General features: G+C 40.0%; 1 protein-coding gene across 1 annotated transcript in view; it reads left to right on the top strand.

The window, feature by feature from the left end:
* SNX31 (sorting nexin 31) overlaps window positions 1-22468 on the top strand; it is a gene marked incomplete at both ends in the record, with an annotated part of 63814 nt that extends 41346 nt beyond the window's left edge. Inside the window, 6 exons of the mRNA XM_081258523.1 lie at window positions 1115-1207; window positions 6248-6451; window positions 11527-11640; window positions 14603-14680; window positions 19810-19866; window positions 22376-22468. Coding sequence (XP_081114649.1) covers window positions 1115-1207; window positions 6248-6451; window positions 11527-11640; window positions 14603-14680; window positions 19810-19866; window positions 22376-22468 — 639 coding nt within the window. The remainder of the gene's footprint in view (window positions 1-1114; window positions 1208-6247; window positions 6452-11526; window positions 11641-14602; window positions 14681-19809; window positions 19867-22375) is intronic.
* Between the last annotated feature and the right edge of the window lie 394 nt (window positions 22469-22862).

The raw sequence follows: 22862 nt of genomic DNA, 5'->3' as shown, positions 1-22862 counted from the left end.
GAAATAAGTCAGATGGAGAAAGACAAATGCCATATGATTTCACTGAAATATAAATTAAATAATCAATAAATAATGTGATAAAATAAATGAACAAACCAAACCAAACAAAAACAAATGCATAGATACCGAGAACAAATTAGTAGTTACCAGAGGGGGAGGGGGTGGGATTGACTTTTGTTTTAGAGCAATTAGAACATTGCCTGCCTGACACATAGTAAGCACTATACATGTGTTTGCCACTACTAATAGTTGAAAATTTTTCAGTATTACAAACAATAGTAGTAATAGCCTTATCAGTACATTTTCCCCACATCTATGTTTATCATGCCTATAGGTGGCTTTAGATTTATATGCCAAGTCACCTCCATAAAATTTTACCAGTTTAAATTGCATCAGATCCATATGAAACTTCCTGTTTCTCCAAACCCTTGCCAACTCTGAATATTATATATATTTTTTGTCTTTGCCAATTTGAGAGGCAAACAGATTCTTTGACTACTAGTGAGGTTCAATCTATATTTGTCATTTGGAATTCCTTTTATTAATTGCTGATACATATCCTTTGTCCATTTTCCTATTAGGGATGTTTACATTTTTTCTGTTGGTTTACGTAAATAAGATCAACTCTTTGCCACATATGATGCAGTCATTTCCCCTGGTTTGCCATTTGCTTCTTAGTTTTGTTCTTGGTGGTTTTATATACAGAAGTTTTTGTATTTTTATGTAATTATACATTCATTTATATGACATTTTATCTTTGTATCTTAGAAAGGTATTTCCTATCACAAGATCAGATAAAAATACCTTTTATTTTCTTCTGGTTCTTTTATGTTTTTTATGTTCAAATCTTTAAACTATCTGTGTTTATTTGATTGGGTGGTGTGGGGAAACAGCTAATTTTATTTTCTTTCCTAAGTGCTACCAGTTGTCCCCAAACCATTGAGAAATTGCTTCCCACATCCAACTAATTTAAAAAGTAACCTTTATAACATGCTAAATCCTTATATGTGTCCACTTGGGTCTGTTTTCATAGCCTTTCATACACGAGTATGTTTTTGTCAGATTAATTCATTTCTGTTAATTTTGCTAATTTTACAACTTATATTGTTTTAAGGCAATACAGGACATTGAAAAAGAATGGGCCAAACCCACAGAGGTGCAGAGGCAGAAATTAGAGGCTCTCCAGAAAGAAGACAACCAAACTAAGGTGAATGAAATATTGCACCAAGAGAAATCTCTTGGAAGGGAGTTAAAGAAACAGACTGGAATTGAGCTGTTTCTGTAATTTATAAACCCATGAAGCACTAAAAATGGGGCCTTTTTAAAGATGAGAATACCTTCATCGATTTTTCTTTTCATAAAATTAATAAAGGCTTATTGTTTAAAGATTCTAAAAAATACAGACAATATATTGTGAGTTCTTTGCCAGGTTAATTAATATAGACCTTTAACATCATTTTTAGTGACACAGAGTATTCCATTTTATAGTTATGTTATCATTTAGCTAACCAATTTCCTATTATCGGAAGTCAGGTTGTTTCCAGGATTTGCTGCTATAAATCACGTTGGCAGTGAGCACCACGAAGCCCAGGACTGAGTCTAATTTATACATACTCTGTGTGTTCCCAACACCTGGTATGGTTCCTGGCTGAAAGTCCCTGAATACAGCAGCCAACATCCTCTGTCTTTGAATACATGTTCTATTATTCTTTAGGATATATTTCTAAATGTCCATTTTAAAAACTTCCATAAATATGATACCAACTCACATTCCCCCAAGCAGTGTATACGAGTCTGACAAGTCATATTTTAACAGAAGAAATGGCCTTTGCTTCATTGTGTTGTCTCTTTTTTTTATCCTTTATACTTCACCAGTGTTCACCACCAAAGCACTGATTTTGAGGAAAATGCCAACAAATTTAGAGGACTCATTTATACTTAGGTTGATATAGAAAGTAATTCTTCAAAGTCTACCATGAGAATTTTATTGATGAGCTGCAAAAAAAGAGAAAAAGCATATACTGCCATGATTTAGTATTTCCCCCCTTAGTATTCCATCACAGCTTTGTCTGAGAAATTTTGAAGTTCAGTTTCTCTGTGTATTTGTAAATTTTTACAATTACAGCTTCTATTTTGATGGACAGCATATTGCTACTACTTTGGATACAGTTACCAATTCTAAGGACATTTCTGCTCTATAAACTTCTTAATTTAGTAAGAATGCCGTTTTTAACCATGCTGCTTTACTCTACCAAAATTTGTATCTGTATTTTTGCCACAAAACAAATTTTCTTTTCTTTTCTTTAAAAATGTTTTATTTATTTATTTATTTGGCTGCGTTGGGTCTTCATTGCTGTGCATGGGCTTTCTTCTAGTTGTGGTGAGTGGGGCCTGCTCTTCCTTGTGGTGCGCAGGCTTCTCATTGCGGTGGCTTCTCTTGTTGCAGAGCATGGGCTCTGCTGCGGGCTTCAGTAGTTGTGGCTTGCGGGCTCTAGAGCGCAGGCTCAGTAGTTGTGGCACATAGGCTTAGTTGCTCCGTGGCGTGTGGGATCTTCCCAGACGAGGGCTCGAACTCATGTCCCCTGCATTGGCAGGCGGATTCTTAACCACGGTGCCACCAGGGAAGCCCTAAATTTTATTTTCTATGTTGAATGTTTTACCTGATTTTATCATAATATTTTGATAGTGGTCTTTTAAAAACCTCACTTTGAATGTATGAATTTAGTCCTCTAAATTTTCTTTGCATTTTGTTCAAAATCAATGCTTTAGCGGTTGACCAAATATAAAGAATAAAATAAGATAACACAATGAAGCAGAGGCCATTTCTTTTGTTAAAATATGTCTTGTTTGTCAGACTCGTCTATACTGCTTTGGGACAGGGTATGTGTGGGGGGTTTTTTTCATTTGAAAAAATATTGAACCATTATTCAAGTTAACAAATTATTTTCTCTTGAAGCATCTGAGAATACTGCTATAAAACCAGCATTATTGAGGGCTTCCCTGGTGGCGCAGTGGTTGAGAGTCCGCCTGCCGATGCAGGCGATACGGGTTCGTGCCCCGGTCTGGGAGGATCCCACGTGCCGCGGGGTGGCTGGGCCCGTGAGCCATGGCCGCTGAGCCTGCGCGTCCGCAATGGGAGAGGCCACGGCAGTGAGAGGCCCGCGTACCGCAAAAAAAAAAAAAAAAAAAAAAAAAAACCAGCATTATTTAAGTGTTTGTGAAGTTCTACTAATGGAGTGAACACGTTAACAGCTATTGCTTAATTTTACGCACATGTACAAGAAAACTTGGAATTGAAAATGAGTGAGATTAATCTAAAGGAGCAGTCATTTGATCTAAACCAGAGAGAGGCTAACTGTGGCCCATGGGCCACTGTTTGTGTAAATGAAGTCCACGGGCACACAGCCACACTCATTCATGCATGTATCATCAAAGGCTGCCTTTGTGCTAGAGTGGAGGAGGTTAGTAACTGCGATAGAGATCATATGCCCACACAACCGAAAATATTTACTACGTGGCTCTGCAGAAAAGTTTGCCAGGGCTTCCCTGGTGGCACAGTGGTTAAGAATCCACCTGCCAATGCTGGGGACATGGGTTCGAGCCCTGGTCCGAGAAGATCCAGCATGCCACAGAGCAACTAAACCCCGTGCCACAACTACTGAGCCTGAGCTCTAGAGCCTGTAAGCCACAACTACTGAGCCCACGTGCCACAGCTACTGAAGCCCGGGCACCTAGAGCCTGTGCTCCACAATAAGAGAAGCCACCGCAATGAGAAGCCAGCTCCACAGTGAAGAGCAGCCCCCGCTCACCACAACTAGAGAAAGCCCGTGCGCAGCAATGAACACCCCACGCAGCCAAAAATAAATAAATACATTTATTTTTTTAAAAAAAGGTTGCCAAACCCTGACCTAAATGAAAATACATAACCATACCTTCGGCAGTTACACATGTTAAATTATCTTTTTCAGGCACTTTTTTTTTTTTTTTAGGCCACGCCATGCAGCATGCGGGATCTTAGTTCCCAGACCAGGGATCAAACCCATGCCCCCTGCACTGGGAGCACAGAGTCTTAACCACTGGACCACCAGGGAAGTCCCTTTAAAGTACTTCTTAAAAGAGCTAATTTTCAGGAATTCCCTGGCGGTCCAGTGGGTAGGACTCTATGCTTTCACTGCCGTGGCCCATGTTCAACCCCTGGTTGGGGAACTAAGATCCTGCAAGCTGTGTGCCACAGCCAAAAACAAAAACGGAACTAATTTTCAAATAGATAATCCTTTTAGATTTCTGTCCTCTGGTTTTCACACAGTCAGGAATATCAGTGCACCTCCTTTGAATGGCAAATGCCAGCCAGCATTTTGAGCAAAGTACTTATTCATCAACAACTTTCTTGAGAAATGGAGCTTAACTTTTAATTAAACAAATACTTTCATCTCTTTTAGAGCATTGCAGCCAAGAGTTTATTACAAAAAGTTTTAAGTGTTACCAAAGAATAAACTAAAGGAAATTTATTTTAATTTAAATTAATTAAATTAAAGATTTATACCATATAATAAAAAAGAACTTTTGTAGTAAAAGCCATGAAACTATTCTGAATGCTCTGTGGCAAGATTGCTCAGCCCCGGTCCCCACCCACACAGGTAGGTAGCATCTACTTACAACCTGTCATTTCTTTTGTTGCCCACTGACCCAAAGGGAGGCCCGGCAGCTTAACGCATCTCCTAAGCTGAATGCATGCGCTGCAGCACAATGAGCTGGTCCAACATGTGGCCGGGAGGGAGAGTAGCCTGGAATCCTCTGCCACCTAGTAGCAAGCGTCAGCTGTCCCTCACCACATATGTCTCAGCAGGTTTCCCTTTATCAGAGAGCGCTCACGTGGTCCTTGAAAGGGAGGTGGAAGTTACCTTGCTTCAGGGAAGGATTGGGAGAGAGCCAGCTTGTCACTGGGTGGTCCTTCTGACTTAACCATGTGGTAAAGTGAGAACTACCTTCTCTGAACACACGTCTCCCACCCCATCAGGCAGGACCATGGTGAAGGCTGGAAGAACAAGGTGGAGGTCACTAAACTGATATCAGGTTATTTGGGTGTTTTGTTTTGTTTTTTTACATCTTTATTGGAGTATAACTGCTTTACAATGGTGTGTTAGTTTCTGCTTTATAACAAAGTGAATCAATTATACATATACATATGTTCCCATATCTCTTCCCTCTTGCATCTCCCTCCCTCCCACCCTCCCTATCCCACCCCTCCAGGCGGTCACAAAGCACCGAGCTGATCTCCCTGTGCTATGCGGCTGCTTCCCACTAGCTATCTGTTTTACTTTTGGTAGTGTATATATGTCCATGCCTCTCTCTCGCTTTGTCCCAGCTTACCCTTCCCCCTCCCCATATCCTCAAGTCCATTCTCTAGTAGGTCTGTGTCTTTATTCCTGTCTTACCTCTAGGTTCTTCATGACATTTTTTCTTCTTAAATTCCATATATATGTGTTAGCATACGGTATTTGTCTTTCTCTTTCAGGTTATTTGAATGCAGTCATTAAAAATCACTTAAAAAAAAAAAAGTCCTCAGTAGACCTTAACAAGACAGGATGCCAGGCACACAGGTGTGAAATGCAGCTATCCTCTGTTCTGGAGTAACATCAGAAGCAGAGGGAAAATCTAAACCTTAAGCATCACTAACATTAAACATTCCCTTGGCACCTTTGGGCTGTGGAGCTCAACCTAGAGAGAAGACTCACTCTTGCCCTCATTTCGTTGCCATTTCCAAAAACTCTGTCTCTGACAATTAATGCCACCAGCATATAAAACAGCCTGTAAAAATGAACTACTTTCCTCCTATACTGATCTCAGCTTAGTTTTTTAAAACACAGCATTTTAAATATACACTTTTTGTTTATTTTGCTGCTATAATCTGCTGAGATAGAATCCTAGCTCTTCATTCGATTTCCTTCTACTCTTTTCTTCCTTCTTCATTCACGCATCGAATATTTTTATTTCCACGATGTCTGAGCACTGTAACAGGAGCCGGGACACGATGGTCAACGAGGCAGGACACACCATGAACGTGAGCAGCCTTTATTGTCAGCACAAGGGGCATTGTCTTCATTTGTATCGTCCAGAAGATAAACGTGCTTTCACTGTGACTCCATTCCATGTGTTGCATTAGAATGGTAGTAGCTTCTGACATGAGATTTTCATCTGCTTCAAGCAGTCTTTTGCTTCCTCCATCCCCCACCCCCCTCTGGAGCAGTTTTTGGAGCTATCCCAAGAGGTGTGGCACTATGGATACGTACAGCTGGATCCCTGTACCTGTGACTACCCAGAACCCGGCTGTGGGACCGTCCTTTCTGTTGGCAATAATGAGATCAGCTGCTGCATAACCCTGCCTGACAACCAGACCCAGGATGTCATTTTCCAGATGAACAGAGTGAAGCGCTGGCAGGTCACTTTCCTTGTGAGTATCTTGGCAGCTTGCCTTACCCATGATTTAAAGCCTCCACCCATGATTTTAAAATCCTAGTATTCTTGGATGACAACAGTGGTATTGGGAAGACAGATTTGCCATTTGAATCAGTACCTCGAGTGGACTGGCATCTAAGCCACAGTAAACATCACCTAGTGGTAAAAACCTGACTATTATCTGGTACAAGTTCCCCACCCTTGCTGTAGAGACAACCATCTTCCCACCTTCCACCTTCAGGCTTCTTTACTGCTTGAAGGGTGTTTAAAGTAATAACAACGAGTAGCAATAACAGCTACCATTTATTGAGCGCTCAATACGTTCTCAGTACCGACAAGATCTCTATGCTTGGAAACTGAACGCTGCCCATCAGAGCTATTTTTAAGGATCCCTGGCATCATACCTACGTTGCCATCTCCTCCCAAGAGAAACCCTTCTGATCAGACTTATTGAGTGCCTACTTTGTACCAGGTGCTGTGCGGGACAATGCCACGTCTGCTATTTAATTAAGTTCTTAAAAATAACCCAGTGAGCTAAGAGGGATTATCCCCTTTACACAGGAAATGGAGGTTAACTAGTAGAGGATGAATGCTACTAGAGCAACCATGATACCCAGTTGCTAAATCCATGAAACCCACAGGGAATTTTTAGCTGGCGTGGTACTAGGCCTGTCTGTGGCATTTGACACAGTCAACCATGTCTTCCTTTTCAAAACTTCCCCTGCTTCCTCCCCTAATTTTGTGGGCTGCCTCTCCCTCTGACTCCTGACATGCTGGTGCTTCCTGGGGTTCCATTTCTAGCATCTTTCCTCTGCACATTCCCTGAAATCAAGTACAGATGACTGGTTAAAAGTCCAGTATTTCCTACTGCATTCTTGACATCTTCACCAAGTGTTTCATAGACACCTCAAACTCAACCTTTCCCCAAACCAGAGTCATCTTTTCCCTCTCATGCCCATCCTAAGGTTCTTCCTCCTGTGTTCCCTATCTTGATAAAGGGAACCTCTACCACCACTCCTTAATTGCCAAACCAGCAATCTTGAAATAATCTCTGGCTTTTCTCTTACCTTACATGGTTTTTTTTTTTTTTTTTTTTTGTGGTACGTGGGCCTCTCACTGTTGTGGCCTCTCCCATCGCGGAGCACAGGCTCCAGACGTGCAGGCTCAGCGGCCATGGCTCACGGGCCCAGCCACTCCACGGCATGTGGGATCTTCCCGGACTGGGGCATGAACCCGTGTCCCCTGCATCGGCAGGCGGACTCTCAACCACTGCGCCACCAGGGAAGCCCCCTTACGTGGTTTTTAAAAAAAATTTTTTTTATTGAAGTATAGTTGATTTACAATGTTTCAGGTGTACAGCAAAGGGATAGTTTCATATATATATATATGTATATATTCTTTTTCAGATTCTATCCATTATAGGTTATTATAAGATATTGAATATAGTTCCCTGTGCTATACAGTGGGTCCTTGTTGTTTATTTTACATAGAGTAGTGTGTATCTGTTAATGCCAAATTCCTAACTTATCCTCCCCCCACCTTATACATTTAATTGCTGATAGAAACCTATCTATTCTATGACCCTGCTGTCCCTCAAAACTCTCCCTTTCTCTCTGCCCTCACAGCTTGGTCTCAACATTTCCTGCCTGGATGAAATCCACAGCCTCCTAACCCTTCTTTCTGCACCACTCTTTCCCTCTGGGGGTCAGAAAAAATATATATATCATATGATTTCAGGCTTTTTAAACTATGGGAACTTGTTTTGTGGCCCAAAGTTTGGTCTATCTTGAAATGTCCAATGTGCACTTGAAAAGAATGTAAATATATGCTGCCACTATTGGGTAGAATAGTCTATAAATGTCAGTAATGTCAAGCAGTTGATGGTGTTCAAATAGCCTCTGTCCTTACACATTTCTCTACTTGTTCTGTCAGTTATTGTGAGAAGTGTTAAAATCTTCAACTATAATTGTAGATTTGTCCATTTCTTTGAGTTTTATCAGTTTTTTCCTTCTTTTCCTGCCTTCTTTTGACTGAGTGACTATTTTATGATTCTACTCATTTGCACCATTGGGGTTTTTTTTGAGCTATACCTTTTAAATTTATGGTGATTTAAGAGATTTTAATATATATCTTTAACTTATTACAGTCTACTTTCAAATATTACACTATTTCACAAAAAGGGTAAAGACCTTACAACAGTGTACCTCTGTCCTTTGTGGTATTTATTGCTATACTTTATTTCTACATATAAGCCTCATGCTATGTTATAATTATTTTTGCTTTAAACAGTTAATTATTTGTTAGGTAAACTTTTAATTTTGACGTAATTGTAGATTCACATGCAGTTGAAAGAAATGGTACAGAGATCCTGCATACACTTTACCCACTTTTCTCCAATTATTACATCTTACAAAACTATAGTATGACATCACCACCCAGGGTATTGACATTGATACAATGAAGAGTCAAGACTTTTCCATCATCACAGGGATCTCTCATGTTGGCTTTTTATAGCTGCATCCACTTTCTCCCACCCGCATCCCTCCTTAAACCTTTGCAACCACTAATCTATTTGACATTTTCATATTGTATCATTTCAAGAATATTATATAAAACTTTTGGAGGTAATGCATATATTTATTACTTGATTGTGGTGATGATTTCATGTATATGTGCATATGTCCAAACTCTTCAAACTGTGTACATTAAATAAGTGCAGTTTTTTGCATATCAATTTTACCTCAACTGAAAAAACAAACACACATAAAACAAGGTTATGTATTGATCAGTTGATGAAAATGTTGTGACCAGAGGTTCACAGGAACCTAAACCTATATTTCCCCTTGGGCTGTTTTTCAGTACCCACTAATTTAGTGCTTATGGTATCATTATAGAACACGACTACTGTGAATAATAAGAATTGACTGTGTTTCGGAGGTAAAAATATAAATACAAGCAAGGAATTGATTACCCTAAAAAATAAAATATTACATGAATATAATCAAACATTATGTAGCTTTTTGGGATTTCCTTTACTTAGCATAATTCTTTGGAAATTCATTCAGCTTGTTGTGTATTTCAGTAGTTTGTTTCTTTTTGTTGCTGAGCAGTATTCCATGGTAGAGAATGGCTGTAATTTGTTTAACCACTATCTAGTCATTTCCAGTTTTTAGCTATTATGAATAATGCTTCTATAAATATTCATGTGTAAGCTTTTGTCTGAGCACAGGTCTTCATTTTTCTAGGATAAATGCCCAGGAGTACAATTGCTGGGTCATATGGAAGTTACATATTTAATTTTTTAAGAAACTGCCAAACTGTTTTCAAGGGGGCTGTGCCCGTTTACATTCCCACCAGTGATGTAGGAGCAATCCAGTCTCTCTGTATCCTCCTCAGCAACTGGGTGTTTTCACTGTTTTTTATTTTATCCACCCTGATAAGTGTCTAATGGTATTTAATGATTTGATTTGATTTGCTTTTCTCTCATGGCTAATGATGTTGAACATCTTTTCATGTGCTTATTTGCCATCTGTATATCTTCTTAGGTGAAATGTCTTTTCATATCTTTCACCCATTTTCCAATTGGATTGTTTGTTTACTGTTGGGTTTTGAGAGTACTTAAATTTATTCTAGATACTAGTCCTTTGTTGGATATGCGGTTTGCAAATATTTTCTTTCACTTTGCAGTTTTTCATTTTCTTTTTCTTTTTTTGCGGTATGTGGACCTCTCACTGTTGTGGCCTCTCCCGTTGCGGAGCACAGCCTCCGGACACGCAGGCTCAGCGGCCATGGCTCACGGGCCCAGCCGCTCCGCGGCATGTGGGATCTTCCCGGACCGGGGCACGAACTCGTGTCCCCTGCATCGGCAGGTGGACTCTCAACCACTGCGCCACCAGGGAAGCCCTTCATTTTCTTAATAGGGCCTTTTGCAGAGCAAAAGATTTTAATTTTGATGAAGTCTAATTCATCTGTTTTTTTATTCTGTTTCTCGTGTCAAGTCTAAGAATTCTCTGCCAAACCCTAAAATCCTGAAGAATTTTTCCCCGGGTATTTTGTTCATTTTTTTCCCCTAAAAGTTGTATAGTTATAGGTTATACATTTAAGTCCATGACCCATTTTGAGTTAATTTGCATATAGGGTATGAAATTTAGAACATGGTTCTCTTTTTTTGCCTATGGAAGTCCAATTGCTCCAGCGCCACTTGTTGAAAAGGCTATCTTTTCTCAACTGAACTGCTTTTGTACCTTTGTCAAAAATCAGTTGTGCACATTTGTGTGGGTTTATTTCTGGATTCTCTGCTCTGTTCCACTGATCTTTGTGTCTGTCCCTCCACCAATACCACACCATCATTCTCTTCCTTTGTAACAGTTTTAGTGAGATATAATTCATAAACCATGCAATACATGTGCCACCCTCCAGGAGGGCAGCATTTCCTGACAGTCCTACCTAGAGAGCCACAGCAAAGAGGGAAATTTTTCCCAAGGGAATTTGAAACTCTAGTACTAGAAGAGAAAGGGATAGATGCTGTATAGCAAAAACCACAGGAGCTTTCTCCAGGCTTTCAGGATCTGGCCCTACCCTGCTTCTCTAAGCCCCTTTTCTCACCACCCTCCATGCCTTGCAGTCTGTGCTTCAGCCACACTCCAGTGTGCCAGGTTCCCTCAGGCCTCAATGCATTTGCACTTGTTTTTTCTTCTACCGGGAACCACTTGTCACCATCACCCCCCTTCCCCCCCAAAAAACATACAACAAACTTGGATAATTTCTACTTCTGCTCAAATAACACCGCACCCCCCCGCCCCCCACCGCAGCCTCCGCCAGCCTTCCTTTACATCCTAGTCTGGATTAGGTGTCCATCCTATTTACTTCCATAGACCTGTATTCATTTCCCTTATAATATTGATACTTATTATATCACACTATGATGATTTGCTTTAATGGCTCCCAAATAGATTGATATTTATAGTTTCTTGAGAATAGGAATAGTCTCACTTGTTTTGATATTTTGCCCAGCACATAGTAGCCACTTACATTCCTACTGAATATCAAATAATATCTTTTCCTTTGTAGGGGACTCTGCTGGATACAGATGGGCCCCAGCAAACTCTCAACCAGAACTTAGAGCTCAGATTTCAGTATAGTGAGGATAGTCACTGGCAGTGGTTTGTTATTTACACCAAACAGGTAAGTTCTTAGGGCAGAGCAGGAAAACCTTCTGTGCTAAAATGCTCTCTTGCACTCTGGGGTGGACAAAGCACATTACCCTAACCCAACTGGATCAGAGTACTAGAGTATGCTACACATGCTCCTTTGAGCCTGTAATGTCATTTATTTTGTTTGGTTTCATTTTATTTTATTTTACTAGTCACCAAAGCTTTCATATCAGTCAGAAATGAATTTAGTTACCAAGTAACAGAAGACTCAACTAACAGTGACTTAGACCATGGGTCAGTAAACTTTTTCTCAAAGAACCAGTTGGTAAATATTTTAGGTTTGAGGTTCATATGGCCTCTGTTGCAACTAGTCAACTCTATTGTAGCACAAAAGCAGCCACAGACAATACATGAATGAATGGGTGTTTCAATAAAACTTTATTTATAAAAAGAGGTGGGGCAGCTAGATTTGTTTGCCAACCCCTGGCTTAGACAATACAGACATTTGTCATCTTACTTAATAAGAATACTGGAGGCAAATGATTGGCATCTCTGTAATTCTTTTGGCATTTTCCAAGTAGATAAAAGCTATCCCTTTTATCTGGAAAGCCAAAGCCTTACCCCAGAAGCCCCCCAGTAGACTTTCCATTTTGTCTCATTGGCTGGAACTGGGTCACATGGGCACTCCTAGCTGCAAGGGAATCTGGGAATCAAGCATTTAGCATAGAGGAACTGGATTCATGATCAGTTTAGAATAAGCATCACTGCCTAGAGCCGGGTACTTCCAAAATCAGTGTTCTGTTACGAGGGAAGAAGGAACAACGGCTGTTGGGTAGCAATAATTAAATTTGAAGTAAATTTGAAATAATTGAAATAAAAATCCATTAAAAAATCTAATTTTCTAAATGCCAAATCCAATTGAAAATTCTTTTTACCGAGATAAACTATTTCAATTTGGAGTCAAAATTACAAAAGTTCTAAAATGAAACCAAAATATCAAAGTAATCTTTGCATCAACATTGTATTCAGCTTGAGTCCCTGGTGATCATACTCACTTCTGTGTTCCATGGAGCATTCTGGTCTCAGGCACAAAGCTCCCTTTCAACTCCCTATGGTACAGTGGTGATCAGGAGATAACAGATATCAATGTCCTCTGAAAAACACAAAGTACTAAACCAACATCCTAGGTTAAAGAAATGTCTCCCCAGGTTCACCTTAAATAGAAAACATTCTTAGGGAAATGATAGGATGGTTTGCTGAGGCGAGATCTGCAGTCACTTGGAGAGACACAGAGAGATTCTGGCAGTGAAACCACGCCCTTCCGCTAGAATGTTATGTGCAGTAGTTAAATCTTATTATGGTCTTTTAATCTAGTCCGAGGCAAATGAGTTTAAGCCACTATAGAGAGGTGCAATAAACATTCTTTTAAGGGATTCCTGGTAAGGTCTTATTTCCTTTGGAGTGTGGGTTTTTTGATATGCACCCAAGGGCTACTTCTGCAAAAGACAGAAATGTGGCTTGTGTGCCTTGCAAATACAAAAGAGGGCTGGGGCCCAAATCGTTCCTGAGCCCTTTAAACAGAAGCTCAGTCCCTTCATATTTAATAAACCTTACCTGGCTTATAGCAGAAGCCTAACGTACATATCTCTGTAACTTTGTATAGGAGTATGGAATCAGTCCCCACCTTGTGAGACACCACTAAACACCCTTCCTAGCTGCATCAGCTCAGTTTGTTGTTTAACTATTTCGTACCCTGGTTTTGTGTAGGTTACATATAGGCACAGATAAACAGGGTTAGTTTTCAGCTAAACCAGGAAGGCAAATTTTGTTTCTGTGTATAAAACCCACATCTGTGACTCTTTTCCTTGTTGGTGGCAGCCCTTTCTTTTCCCTTCCCTCCTTTCTCTCCCCTTGAATAAAATGTAACCCATCATGCTCTACAGTCCTGCAAAACTTTGGAATGCTCCCTCTGTGTAGCCCAGTCGCCCTCTAATTCTGCTTTCTATGTCCTGTCCTCCAAGGGTTTTGTATATTGGCTACCACCCCCAGCTGAGTTTTCTCTCCCTCTCCCCCTCCTCCTCTCCATCATTCCCCCAGTCCCCAGCCACCCTGTTCAGTGACCATCCTTGAGCACAAATTTATACTAAAGTTTTATAGCCTCAAGCTTTGAGCTTCAGTTGTCTCAAACCTCAGTCGGGCTGAATAAGAAAAGAACAAGCCAAGAGTTGAGAAAAGAAAAAAGAGGGGGGAAAAAAGGATTTGTGGGAAAGGAGCAAATGGGAAAATCACAGGGAACCTTAAATTTGGCACATGGGGTGAAATTGCTGGAAAAAGGAAGCCCCGGCTTTTGTGCAGCAAGATGGATGACATGTGTGTCTTGGCACTAACAGTGATGAGCCAGCAATAAGCTACAGGTGATGTTGGCGGCAACTGACTGTCTTGGCAGTGAATGATTAAAAATACCAGAAAATTTAAAAATGAAGAAAAACAACTAATTTTGTCTTTAGTTCAGTAAAAGCCATAAGGCACTAATATATTCTTTCAAACAGGTTAGTATGTATACGTAATAATAGGTCTCTCGGTCATTATGCATACAGTTAAATATAAGACTGACCATCGGTTGATTTGATTGCAATTATAAGCGGTTTTTATTATTTGTTGCTCATAAGACATGAGCTGTTTACAAAGTAATAGAAACAAATGGGATGTAAGGGGGGACTTTTGAAAGGGAAAAAGATTAAAAATGAGATCCTGGTCATTTTTAATCTACCTTTTAAAAAATTACTGCAAATATATCCATGTAATTGAGAAAATTTATGGTTATTTACTAATTGTATCTTATGCAAATTAATGAAAGTTAAAGAAGAACTCTAAATTCTTAAAAGCATACTGTTGTAGGGCAGAGAACAAAATCTGCTTTGCTGTATGAAGAGGGAAGGAAGAGAATGAGGATCTCTTCAATTGAGAGAGTTCTTTATTTCTGGGTTTCTTAGGCTTTTTTGCTGAGTAGCTGCTTGAAAAAGATGATCTCAGAAAAGATGGCAAAGCAAGCTGCAGAGAATCCAGAAATGGTAAGTGCTCTTATCTGTGTATATGTTTCACTTTATTTCCACCATCAGCTGACACTAAACTACACGGATGAATTCCCTGGGCCAGCAAGTCTGGTCCTCAAGGGAAGAACCCAACTGCCCAGAAGTGATGCAAGCCATTTTTTCCAAGGAGAAGTCGTCCTCGGATTGCTGAGAACTCTCTAATCCTCTACTCTGTATCCTTGTATTTCTGCCTTCCCCCAAACGGAAGACTCCAGATTTACCACAAAAGCAACATCATAAAGACAGGATCTTAAGAGGTCTTTAACACAGCAGCGATGAGCTTACATAAGCTCTGCAGTTTTGTCTCTAGAAAGAACTCACAGCCTCTTAATACTTCCACTGTGCCAAATTAAAATGCCTTTAGCAGTTGGGAGAAGCCATTGAGTAAAAGAAGCTCTCAAGGCTATAATTTTTCCTCAATGTAAAATTTACTTTGTTTTTCTAGTCTTCATGTCTTCAATAAAGGCCTAATTACTCACTGAAAGTGTTGGTGCTATAAAGAGAGTTCCTGAGATTTTAAACTTTCTACTTGCCTTGTCACCATCATTAAAAAGCTTGTGCCAGGGCTTCCCTGGTGGCACAGTGGTTGAGAGTCCGCCTGCCGATGCAGGGGACACGGGTTCATGCCCCGGTCCGGGAAGATCCCACATGCTGCTTAGTGGCTAGACCCGTGAGCCATGGCTGCTGAGCCTGCGCATCTGGAGCCTGTGCTCCACAACGGGAGAGGCCACAACAGTGAGAGGCCCGCGTACCGCAAAAAAAAAAAAAAAAAAAAAAAAAAGGGTGGATAATACCATTAGTTTAACATTGATCTTTACTTGACTTAGCAGCTTTTTTCTAAGAAAAAACTTGCATTTTATACTTATTTCTCTTTCTTATAGAACTGAAAATATTTTCCCAGGGAAGATAAAATTCACTGCCCCTTGGTGTTCAAACACTTCAAAATGTACTAGAAAGTAGCAACTCAAAGCGATGAAAGAATCAAGGATGCTTTTTTATTTTTTAATTAAGAACGTGTCTTTTTTTTTTTCTTTTTTTGGCTGTGTTGGGTCTTCGTTGTTGCGCATGGGCTTTCTCTAGTTGCGGCTAGCGGGGGCTACTCTTCATTGTGGTGCACGGGCTTCTCATTGTGGTGGCTTTTCTTGTTGCAGAGCACAGGCTGTAGACACGCGAGCTTCAGTAGTTGCAGCACACTGGCTCAGTAGTTGTGGTATGCAGGCCCTAGAGCGCACAGGCTTCAGTAGTTGTGGTGCGTGGGCTCAGTAGTTGTGGCTTGTGGGCTCTAGAGCACAGGCTCAGTAGTTGTGGCACACGGGCTTAGTTGCTCTACGGTGTGTGCGATCTTCCTGGACCAGGGATTGAACCTGAGTCCCCTGCATTGGCAGGCAGATTCTTAACCACTGCGCCACGAGGGAAGTCCCAAGGATTATCTTTTTAAAAGAGTTAATAAAATCTAACCTCCTAGGCAGGATGGACCCTCTTAGGCTCCAATTTACATATTTACATATACATATGATAAATATGTATAAACATAAATATATCACGTCATTATACATATGTGTGTGTATATATATGTAGGGAGAGAGAGAGACAGATACAGAGAGACAGAGAGAGAAAAGTAATTAAAGTAGCCCCATTAAAAGGGAGAACTACTCTCAAATGTGGTTCAGTAAAGTGTAAGCTATTTGATGCAGGAAATACTCGTACAGTGAATAGCAAAAGAGTTTGCTCTATAATAGGAGAAGGTAGTAATCTATTTAAAGTTTTAAAGAAAAACAAACATGCTACCACATTCCTTAGATTTGCACGCAAATTAAAATCTATAGTTATCCCAGTGGCTGACAGCAAAATCAGCATGGTAGTCAATAAAACTTGTACTGTTTTATCCAAATATTCAAGTTTTATTCATGAACTTTTAATTTCTTCCCTTATTTTGGTTCTTAGAAAGAAAAGTTAAGACCCTTCCTCTTGAAAATTGGATGTTGTAGGAATAGTCCACATTTCAAGCGAATGTTGTAGGAATAGTCCACATTTTAGTCTGGAATTTCATGTACAAACCCCTGGGTAGAATGAGACCCTGGAAGGGAAATAGAACAGACAGATCAGCTGTTTGAACTTCGACTAAGTTCTAGACCTCCTCACAAAGCACAATTGATGAGAACAAGTCATTTTATGGAGCTTAAAGTAGCCGTATAAATGTTTGACTGTGACATTCACTCATTTTCTAGGTAAGCACATAACGTCTGAACTGACACCTGTCACTTATAGAAGGCTTGTATGGACTAAGATACAGAGGTCTCTAATTTGCAAGGCAGAATAAATTCTAAGATTTTGATAATTGTGAAGAATCTGGGGAGGGAAAGAGAAATTAAGAAAACTGTAACCAAATGAGCCCCATAAATAAAGCAGATGGTCCCTAGGGAGATTAAATAGTACTGTTTTATCCTGGTAAGAAGGAAGGAGTGAAAGAAGAAATTTAGTGCTAACAAAGTTAATTAGCTTAGTTAGCTTTAAGCAATGCTTTCAAAGGTAAGACTTGAAACATTTATGAAGAGATCATTAAAATTTGATCATTAAAATTTGAAGTCAAACAAATGCACTAAAGAAAAATGTAAACACCCAACTAAAAACATGTTAAATTCTTCAGACAGTATTAATTGAAAACCAGAAAGGGAAAAAGAAGTGTAACATTCTTCTTAGAGCTATGCTCCTACACAAAAACCTAAATTGTTTTTTTTTAAATATTTGCTACTTGTAACTAGAACAGAATTAAAAGATTATTTTATTTGAAAATAAAGTCTATTAGTTAGGAATAGATTTGGCATCCTGTAACAAAAAACAAAACAAGACAAAATAAGTGTCTTGGACAAAATAAAAGTTTGTTTCTCTCTCATCTAAAAGAAGCCAAGAAGTAGGCAGTCTGGGGCTGGGATGGTGACTCCATGATGTCACCAGAGACCTTTCTGCTCCACTGTCTTCTGTGGGTCTGAATGTCTAAATTGGTTTTCCGAAAAATGGCAAAGAACAGGTAGCATTCTGATTCCAGCTTGCCTCATACCTCCCATCCCCTCCCCAACTACCATTGCCATAAATATTTCTCTCTCCACTCCTCTTTCATTTGGGGCAAGATCAGACTATGTAAAAGGCCGCTGGGTTCAGAGATGAGTGCTTTGAAGTGTGCTTCTGCTACGTGATGAGAAGGGGAAACACCAAGGGAGTGCTGTCTGATGTCCCAAGAATGGTAGCCTTTGCATAGCTGGTCCAGTTCAGAAAACAGAAAATGTACTGACATTACAGTCATCACAAGAATGGTCTGAGCACAGCAGGAGGACAAAGTTTTAGAGAGCCAGGGGGAAGTTACTGTGCAGGAATGAAGGGTTATATTATTAACAGAAATTCTGTTGATGAGAGAGAGAGTGCAGGGATACTGCATTATGAAAAAGGATTACCTTTTTCCCCCAACTTTATTACCCCAGTATATAAAATATATAAAGCCTATTGAAATAAGTCAAGGAAACTGATTATTTCAGAAATTGCTTAACATTTGTAGTGGGTTCTATTTTATTTCATTTCTACATGGGGAGGGGGAGGGGAAGGAGACTAGGAGAGAGAAAAATTCTGGGAGGTTTCTCCCAACTTCTGTATTTCGTCGCACAAGACTACTTACAAACTATAATGTAATATCATAAAATAATAATAATGAAACACATAAGATATCAGAACATTAATTTCTCATTTACCAAGACCTAATAATGATTTTTTTAAACTATTGATATAGGCTTCAACTATATAACTATCTCTGTTGAGAATATTAACCTAAAGGAAGTCCTACATAGCCTTCAAAGCAATGTATTTTATGGCAAAATTAAGTTAAAAGATAATGCTCATTTGCAGTGTCATGTTATTTATCCCACTTATTTTGTAATGTCCCACTCCATAGTCTCATGAATAATAAGCAATAGTAAACAACTTAGTTAATTCACCCCCTCATTCTGTCATTTACCAATGCCTATGTTTACCATACAGTGGCTAGAAACTGAGAATCCAGTGTTAAGAAGTTTATTTGTTGAAGGAGAAAGGCAATTAGTACAGAAACATTCAGGATTATAGAATGATACATTGAGATACACACATGATGCATAGTTGTTTAATAGCAGTTCTTTTCTTTTTCTATAAGGAGAGTCTAAGAGCACTTTCCCCTAAACCCTGGCTAGGAGACTGACCTTTGTGTGCTGTGACCTTGCCCTCTGACCTCCAGCCTCCAACTGGTGTCACCCAGGGGGAAACCCAGTGAGGTTGGAGAGTGGGAGAAAATGGAGACTGGGGTATTTATTTCTCCAACTCTGTCCCAGCTGGGTCTCTGGGGTTGGCCCGGCCCTCTACTGAGGGCCACAGTTCCTGTAGGTGACCTCTCCTCCCTGCTGCTACGGCCACTCTGGTTCCAGTACCAGCTGCTGCCCTCACCCCTTCAGGCCTAGAAGCGGTAAGAATTACTCCCACCCTCCCTAGCCCCTCACTGCTAGCCTCTGAGGGCTCCCACACCCCGTCACTGATTCACTTGAATCCTCCCCACACCTCCATTAGGCAGTTCCTTTTAGAAACTCCCCTCAGCTACCCCAAGAGTGGGCCATCTGTTTTCTGCTGGGCCCCTGACCGTTATATTAAGTTTACCTTATGTGCATGAGATATATTCAAGTATTTTAAACTTTGGTTTGATTCTTCCCTTGATTAATGATGCCTTTTATTAATCAAAGCCCCATCTGGCTTTGGTTCAGCATATGGATTGGAGCTCTGTGGCTTATTTCTGGATTTAGGAGTTCATTTCGTGTGAAGTCCTTTTAAAAGCTGTGTTAAATCACAAAATCCACAGGCAGCCACCAATGTTAAACATTAAGCTTCACTTCACTTTGGGGGACTCAATTTCTGCAACGCTGAGATACTTGCAAACGAAGGGGGCCTGTGCAGATGATGAGCAGGTGTCCTGCTGACTGGCAGCCTTCGGGACCATTAAGAGGATTATTGTGGAAGGAGAAATGTGCTGGTTAAATAGATTATTTGTGTGCTCGCTTCTCCGGCTGTGCTGACTGACATTTCACTAATCTATTTAGCAGATTGAAGTTCCAGAACAAGGCAAAAGTAAAAAACACCACAGTCAACAAAGCCAGGTCTGTGAGTAAAATTATGTAATGGATATATTATAATTCTGATAAATCTGCCCGTTTTTCCCCTTTAAGTAACCAGTCATTCTACTTTTAAGGTTAAGCCAGAATTGTCTTTCACAGAAGTTCGTCCATATACGCTGGTCCGGTTGGACACTTATCATAGAAATAGTGTTTTTTACCGTGGCACCCAGTTGGGCGAGGAGAAATACTTTCCTGAATTTATATATAGAAAACTTCCAAGAAGCATACAAAATTCTTTAGTAATTTTCTTCTACACTCCATACATTTTTTAAAACTCCTCTTTCTAGTTTGTATATTTTAGTTTCATCGACTTTCTGTAGTGAACTCTGTATAAAAGAACTTTTAAGTTTATAAACTACTTTTTCAAGCATTTAGGTCTGCTGTGCAGATAGCAATAACAATAAATATCATAATAGAAAGCATTAATAGACACTCATTGCCAGGCACTGTTTGAAGCACTTTTCTGTGGATTAATGCATTTATCCTTACCATGATCCTGTAAGTCAGTTGAGGAAATTGGGGCACAGAGAGTTAGGTGACTTGCTCCAGGCTGTACAGTTATCAATGGTAGGAGGAAGCAGGCAGTCTGATTCCAGAGCTGTGCCCTTAACTAACTCTTCCTTTCGAGGTTCAAATCCTAGTGTGGGTGAACAAAATAAAGGTAGCCTCTAAGTAGCATTTGAATGGGATTTATTATTGGTCCAGCTCCTGTCATAGAGTCTGCTGTGTATATAAAGATAGTATATAAGTACAGTATTTATAAATATATAAGGTCCTTCCTTGAGTGAATGAGCTCAGAGAAAAATTTTAAAAACAGATTAAATGCAGAGCTGTCTCTCCTACATAAGAACGGCATTTCTGGCTGCTTACATCAGAGACAGGAGGTGAGAACTCCACCAATTACTGGCTGTGTGTCTTCAGGCAGATCAAAAAACTAAATGTGTATAAGGGACTCTTGGGGTGCTTACTGAAATACAAATTCCTGGGCCTCACCCCAAAAGATGGATTCAGTATATCAGCATTTATAACAAGAACTCCAGTGGGAAACACTGTACCAAGCTTCAGCTTCTTTATCTGGAAAATCACTCCGTCACTTAAATCCATCCATTTCGGCAGCATAGTGATGGCATAGAGCTGTAGTTCTCAACCTTGGCTGCATATTATCACCTGGAGAGCTCGAAAAGCTGATGATGGCTGGGCTGCACCCTCAAAGATTCTGATTTAACTGATCTGAGGGGCCTGGCAGCAGAATTCTTTAAAGCTCCCCACGTGGTCTAAAGTACAGCCAGGATTGGAACTATTATCCTAAAACAGTGGTTCTCAGAGTGGGGTCCCTAGACCGGAAGGGTCAGTATCCCTCGGGAACTTACTAGAAATTCAAATTCTCAGGCCCCCAACTTACTGGATCAGAAACTCTGGGGTTGGGGGCCAGCAATCAGTATTTAGCAAGCCCTCCAGTTGAGTCTGATGCATGTTTGAGTTTGAGAGCCACTGTCCTAGAACAACGGACAACACAATAGTCAGCATGGGTGGAGCGGCAATGCTAAAGCAGGCGAACCTCCCTCATGCTCTGAGCCGGGCCAGCATGTCGGAAGGGGCCCTGGTGTCCAATTATATTGAATTCCAACTTATTTTAGCCAACCTTTATAGAGAGCTTATCCTGAGATGGGCACTGTTATAGTTGCTTTCCACATATAACTCATTTAATCTTCACAGCAACCCAAGTATTATTATTATCCTTGGTTTGTAGCCAAGGGAACTGAAAACACAGAAAGGTTAAGTAACTTTCCCAAGGTCACACAGCTGGTAAATGATGGAGTTAGTCTCCGTACCCAAGCAGTCTTTATTTGTTATTTAACAAATAAAGTTTATTTGTTCCTTTAACCACTCTGCCATGGGGCCTCTCTATCAAGACAAATCTCTCAGAGAAAAAAAAAAATTAGCTGCTCTGCCTGTGAGCTGCCACACATTTATTTCACCAGGGCCAAAGCCCACTCTCCATGGCCCTGTCTTAGAGATTTTATAAACACTGAAAGCCAACTGTTCACTTACTGAAGGTTTGCAGCAACCATAACTTCTTAAAATATTGAAAAATATCTATAATACTTTTTAAAATTTTGTGTGGGATGTGCACTAAAGGTTTTGGGTGAAGTTAACAATTGAAAGTCATATGTCTTTAAGAGAGGGGAAAAAGACAGAGGCAGAGTTCAAGTGTTACCTGGAGAGATCCCAGTGCCTGGAAAGGTGCTCTGGACATGCGTACCTCTCCATACCCATAGGAAGCATTCTCAGCACTAACAGATGTATACCTACCTCAGAAACAAAGCTTCTACACGATAAAGCCATTTAAAACAACCAGTGCTTAACAGATACAACCTTTTAGTTGCCTTTTTTATATTATTTTAAACTTTGGCTTTTTAACTATTACTGTTGTTATGGAAATTATTTCCTCTCATATATATTTCTAACCTCTCTGTTTACTTCGTAACAGAAAGACTATTCTAGTTTTCTGCCAAGAAAAAGCAAGATTAAGACAGCTGAAGTTGACTGTGGTTTGGGGACCATAAAGGAAGAAGGTCTTTGAAGAGAAAGTCTAACGTTTTAAAATGTTCTCAAAGGCTGTCTTGACCATGAGAGAGAGCTTGGGGGTTGAAAATAGGCTTCCTACCACCAGTGGAAGAAATGTGACTCCTTCCCATTTTTTTCACATTAAGATGGACCATATTCATCAAGACTACTTCAGAACTCTGCTCATCTCAAGATTAAAAGGAAATGCAAAGCAAAGTTATATAGTTTGCTTTTAGTGACATATATATGACAAATGGCAAGTCTGAACCAATTAGTACAAAGTTCGTTGGGGTTTTTTTTCCCCTAAAATAGATATTTACCTGGCTTCATGAAACTTTTTATATGTTCTGATATTGCATGAATGAAAGGCTTAATATAAAACACTAAAAATGCATTTTGGGTTAAGATCT

Source organism: Mesoplodon bidens (genome assembly GCF_964165515.1).
Source record: "Mesoplodon bidens genome assembly, chromosome: 16".
NCBI classification, from domain to species: domain Eukaryota; kingdom Metazoa; phylum Chordata; class Mammalia; order Artiodactyla; family Ziphiidae; genus Mesoplodon; species Mesoplodon bidens.
The sequence above is the reverse complement of the archived record's forward strand: the minus strand, read 5'-3'. Positions and strand labels throughout refer to the sequence as shown.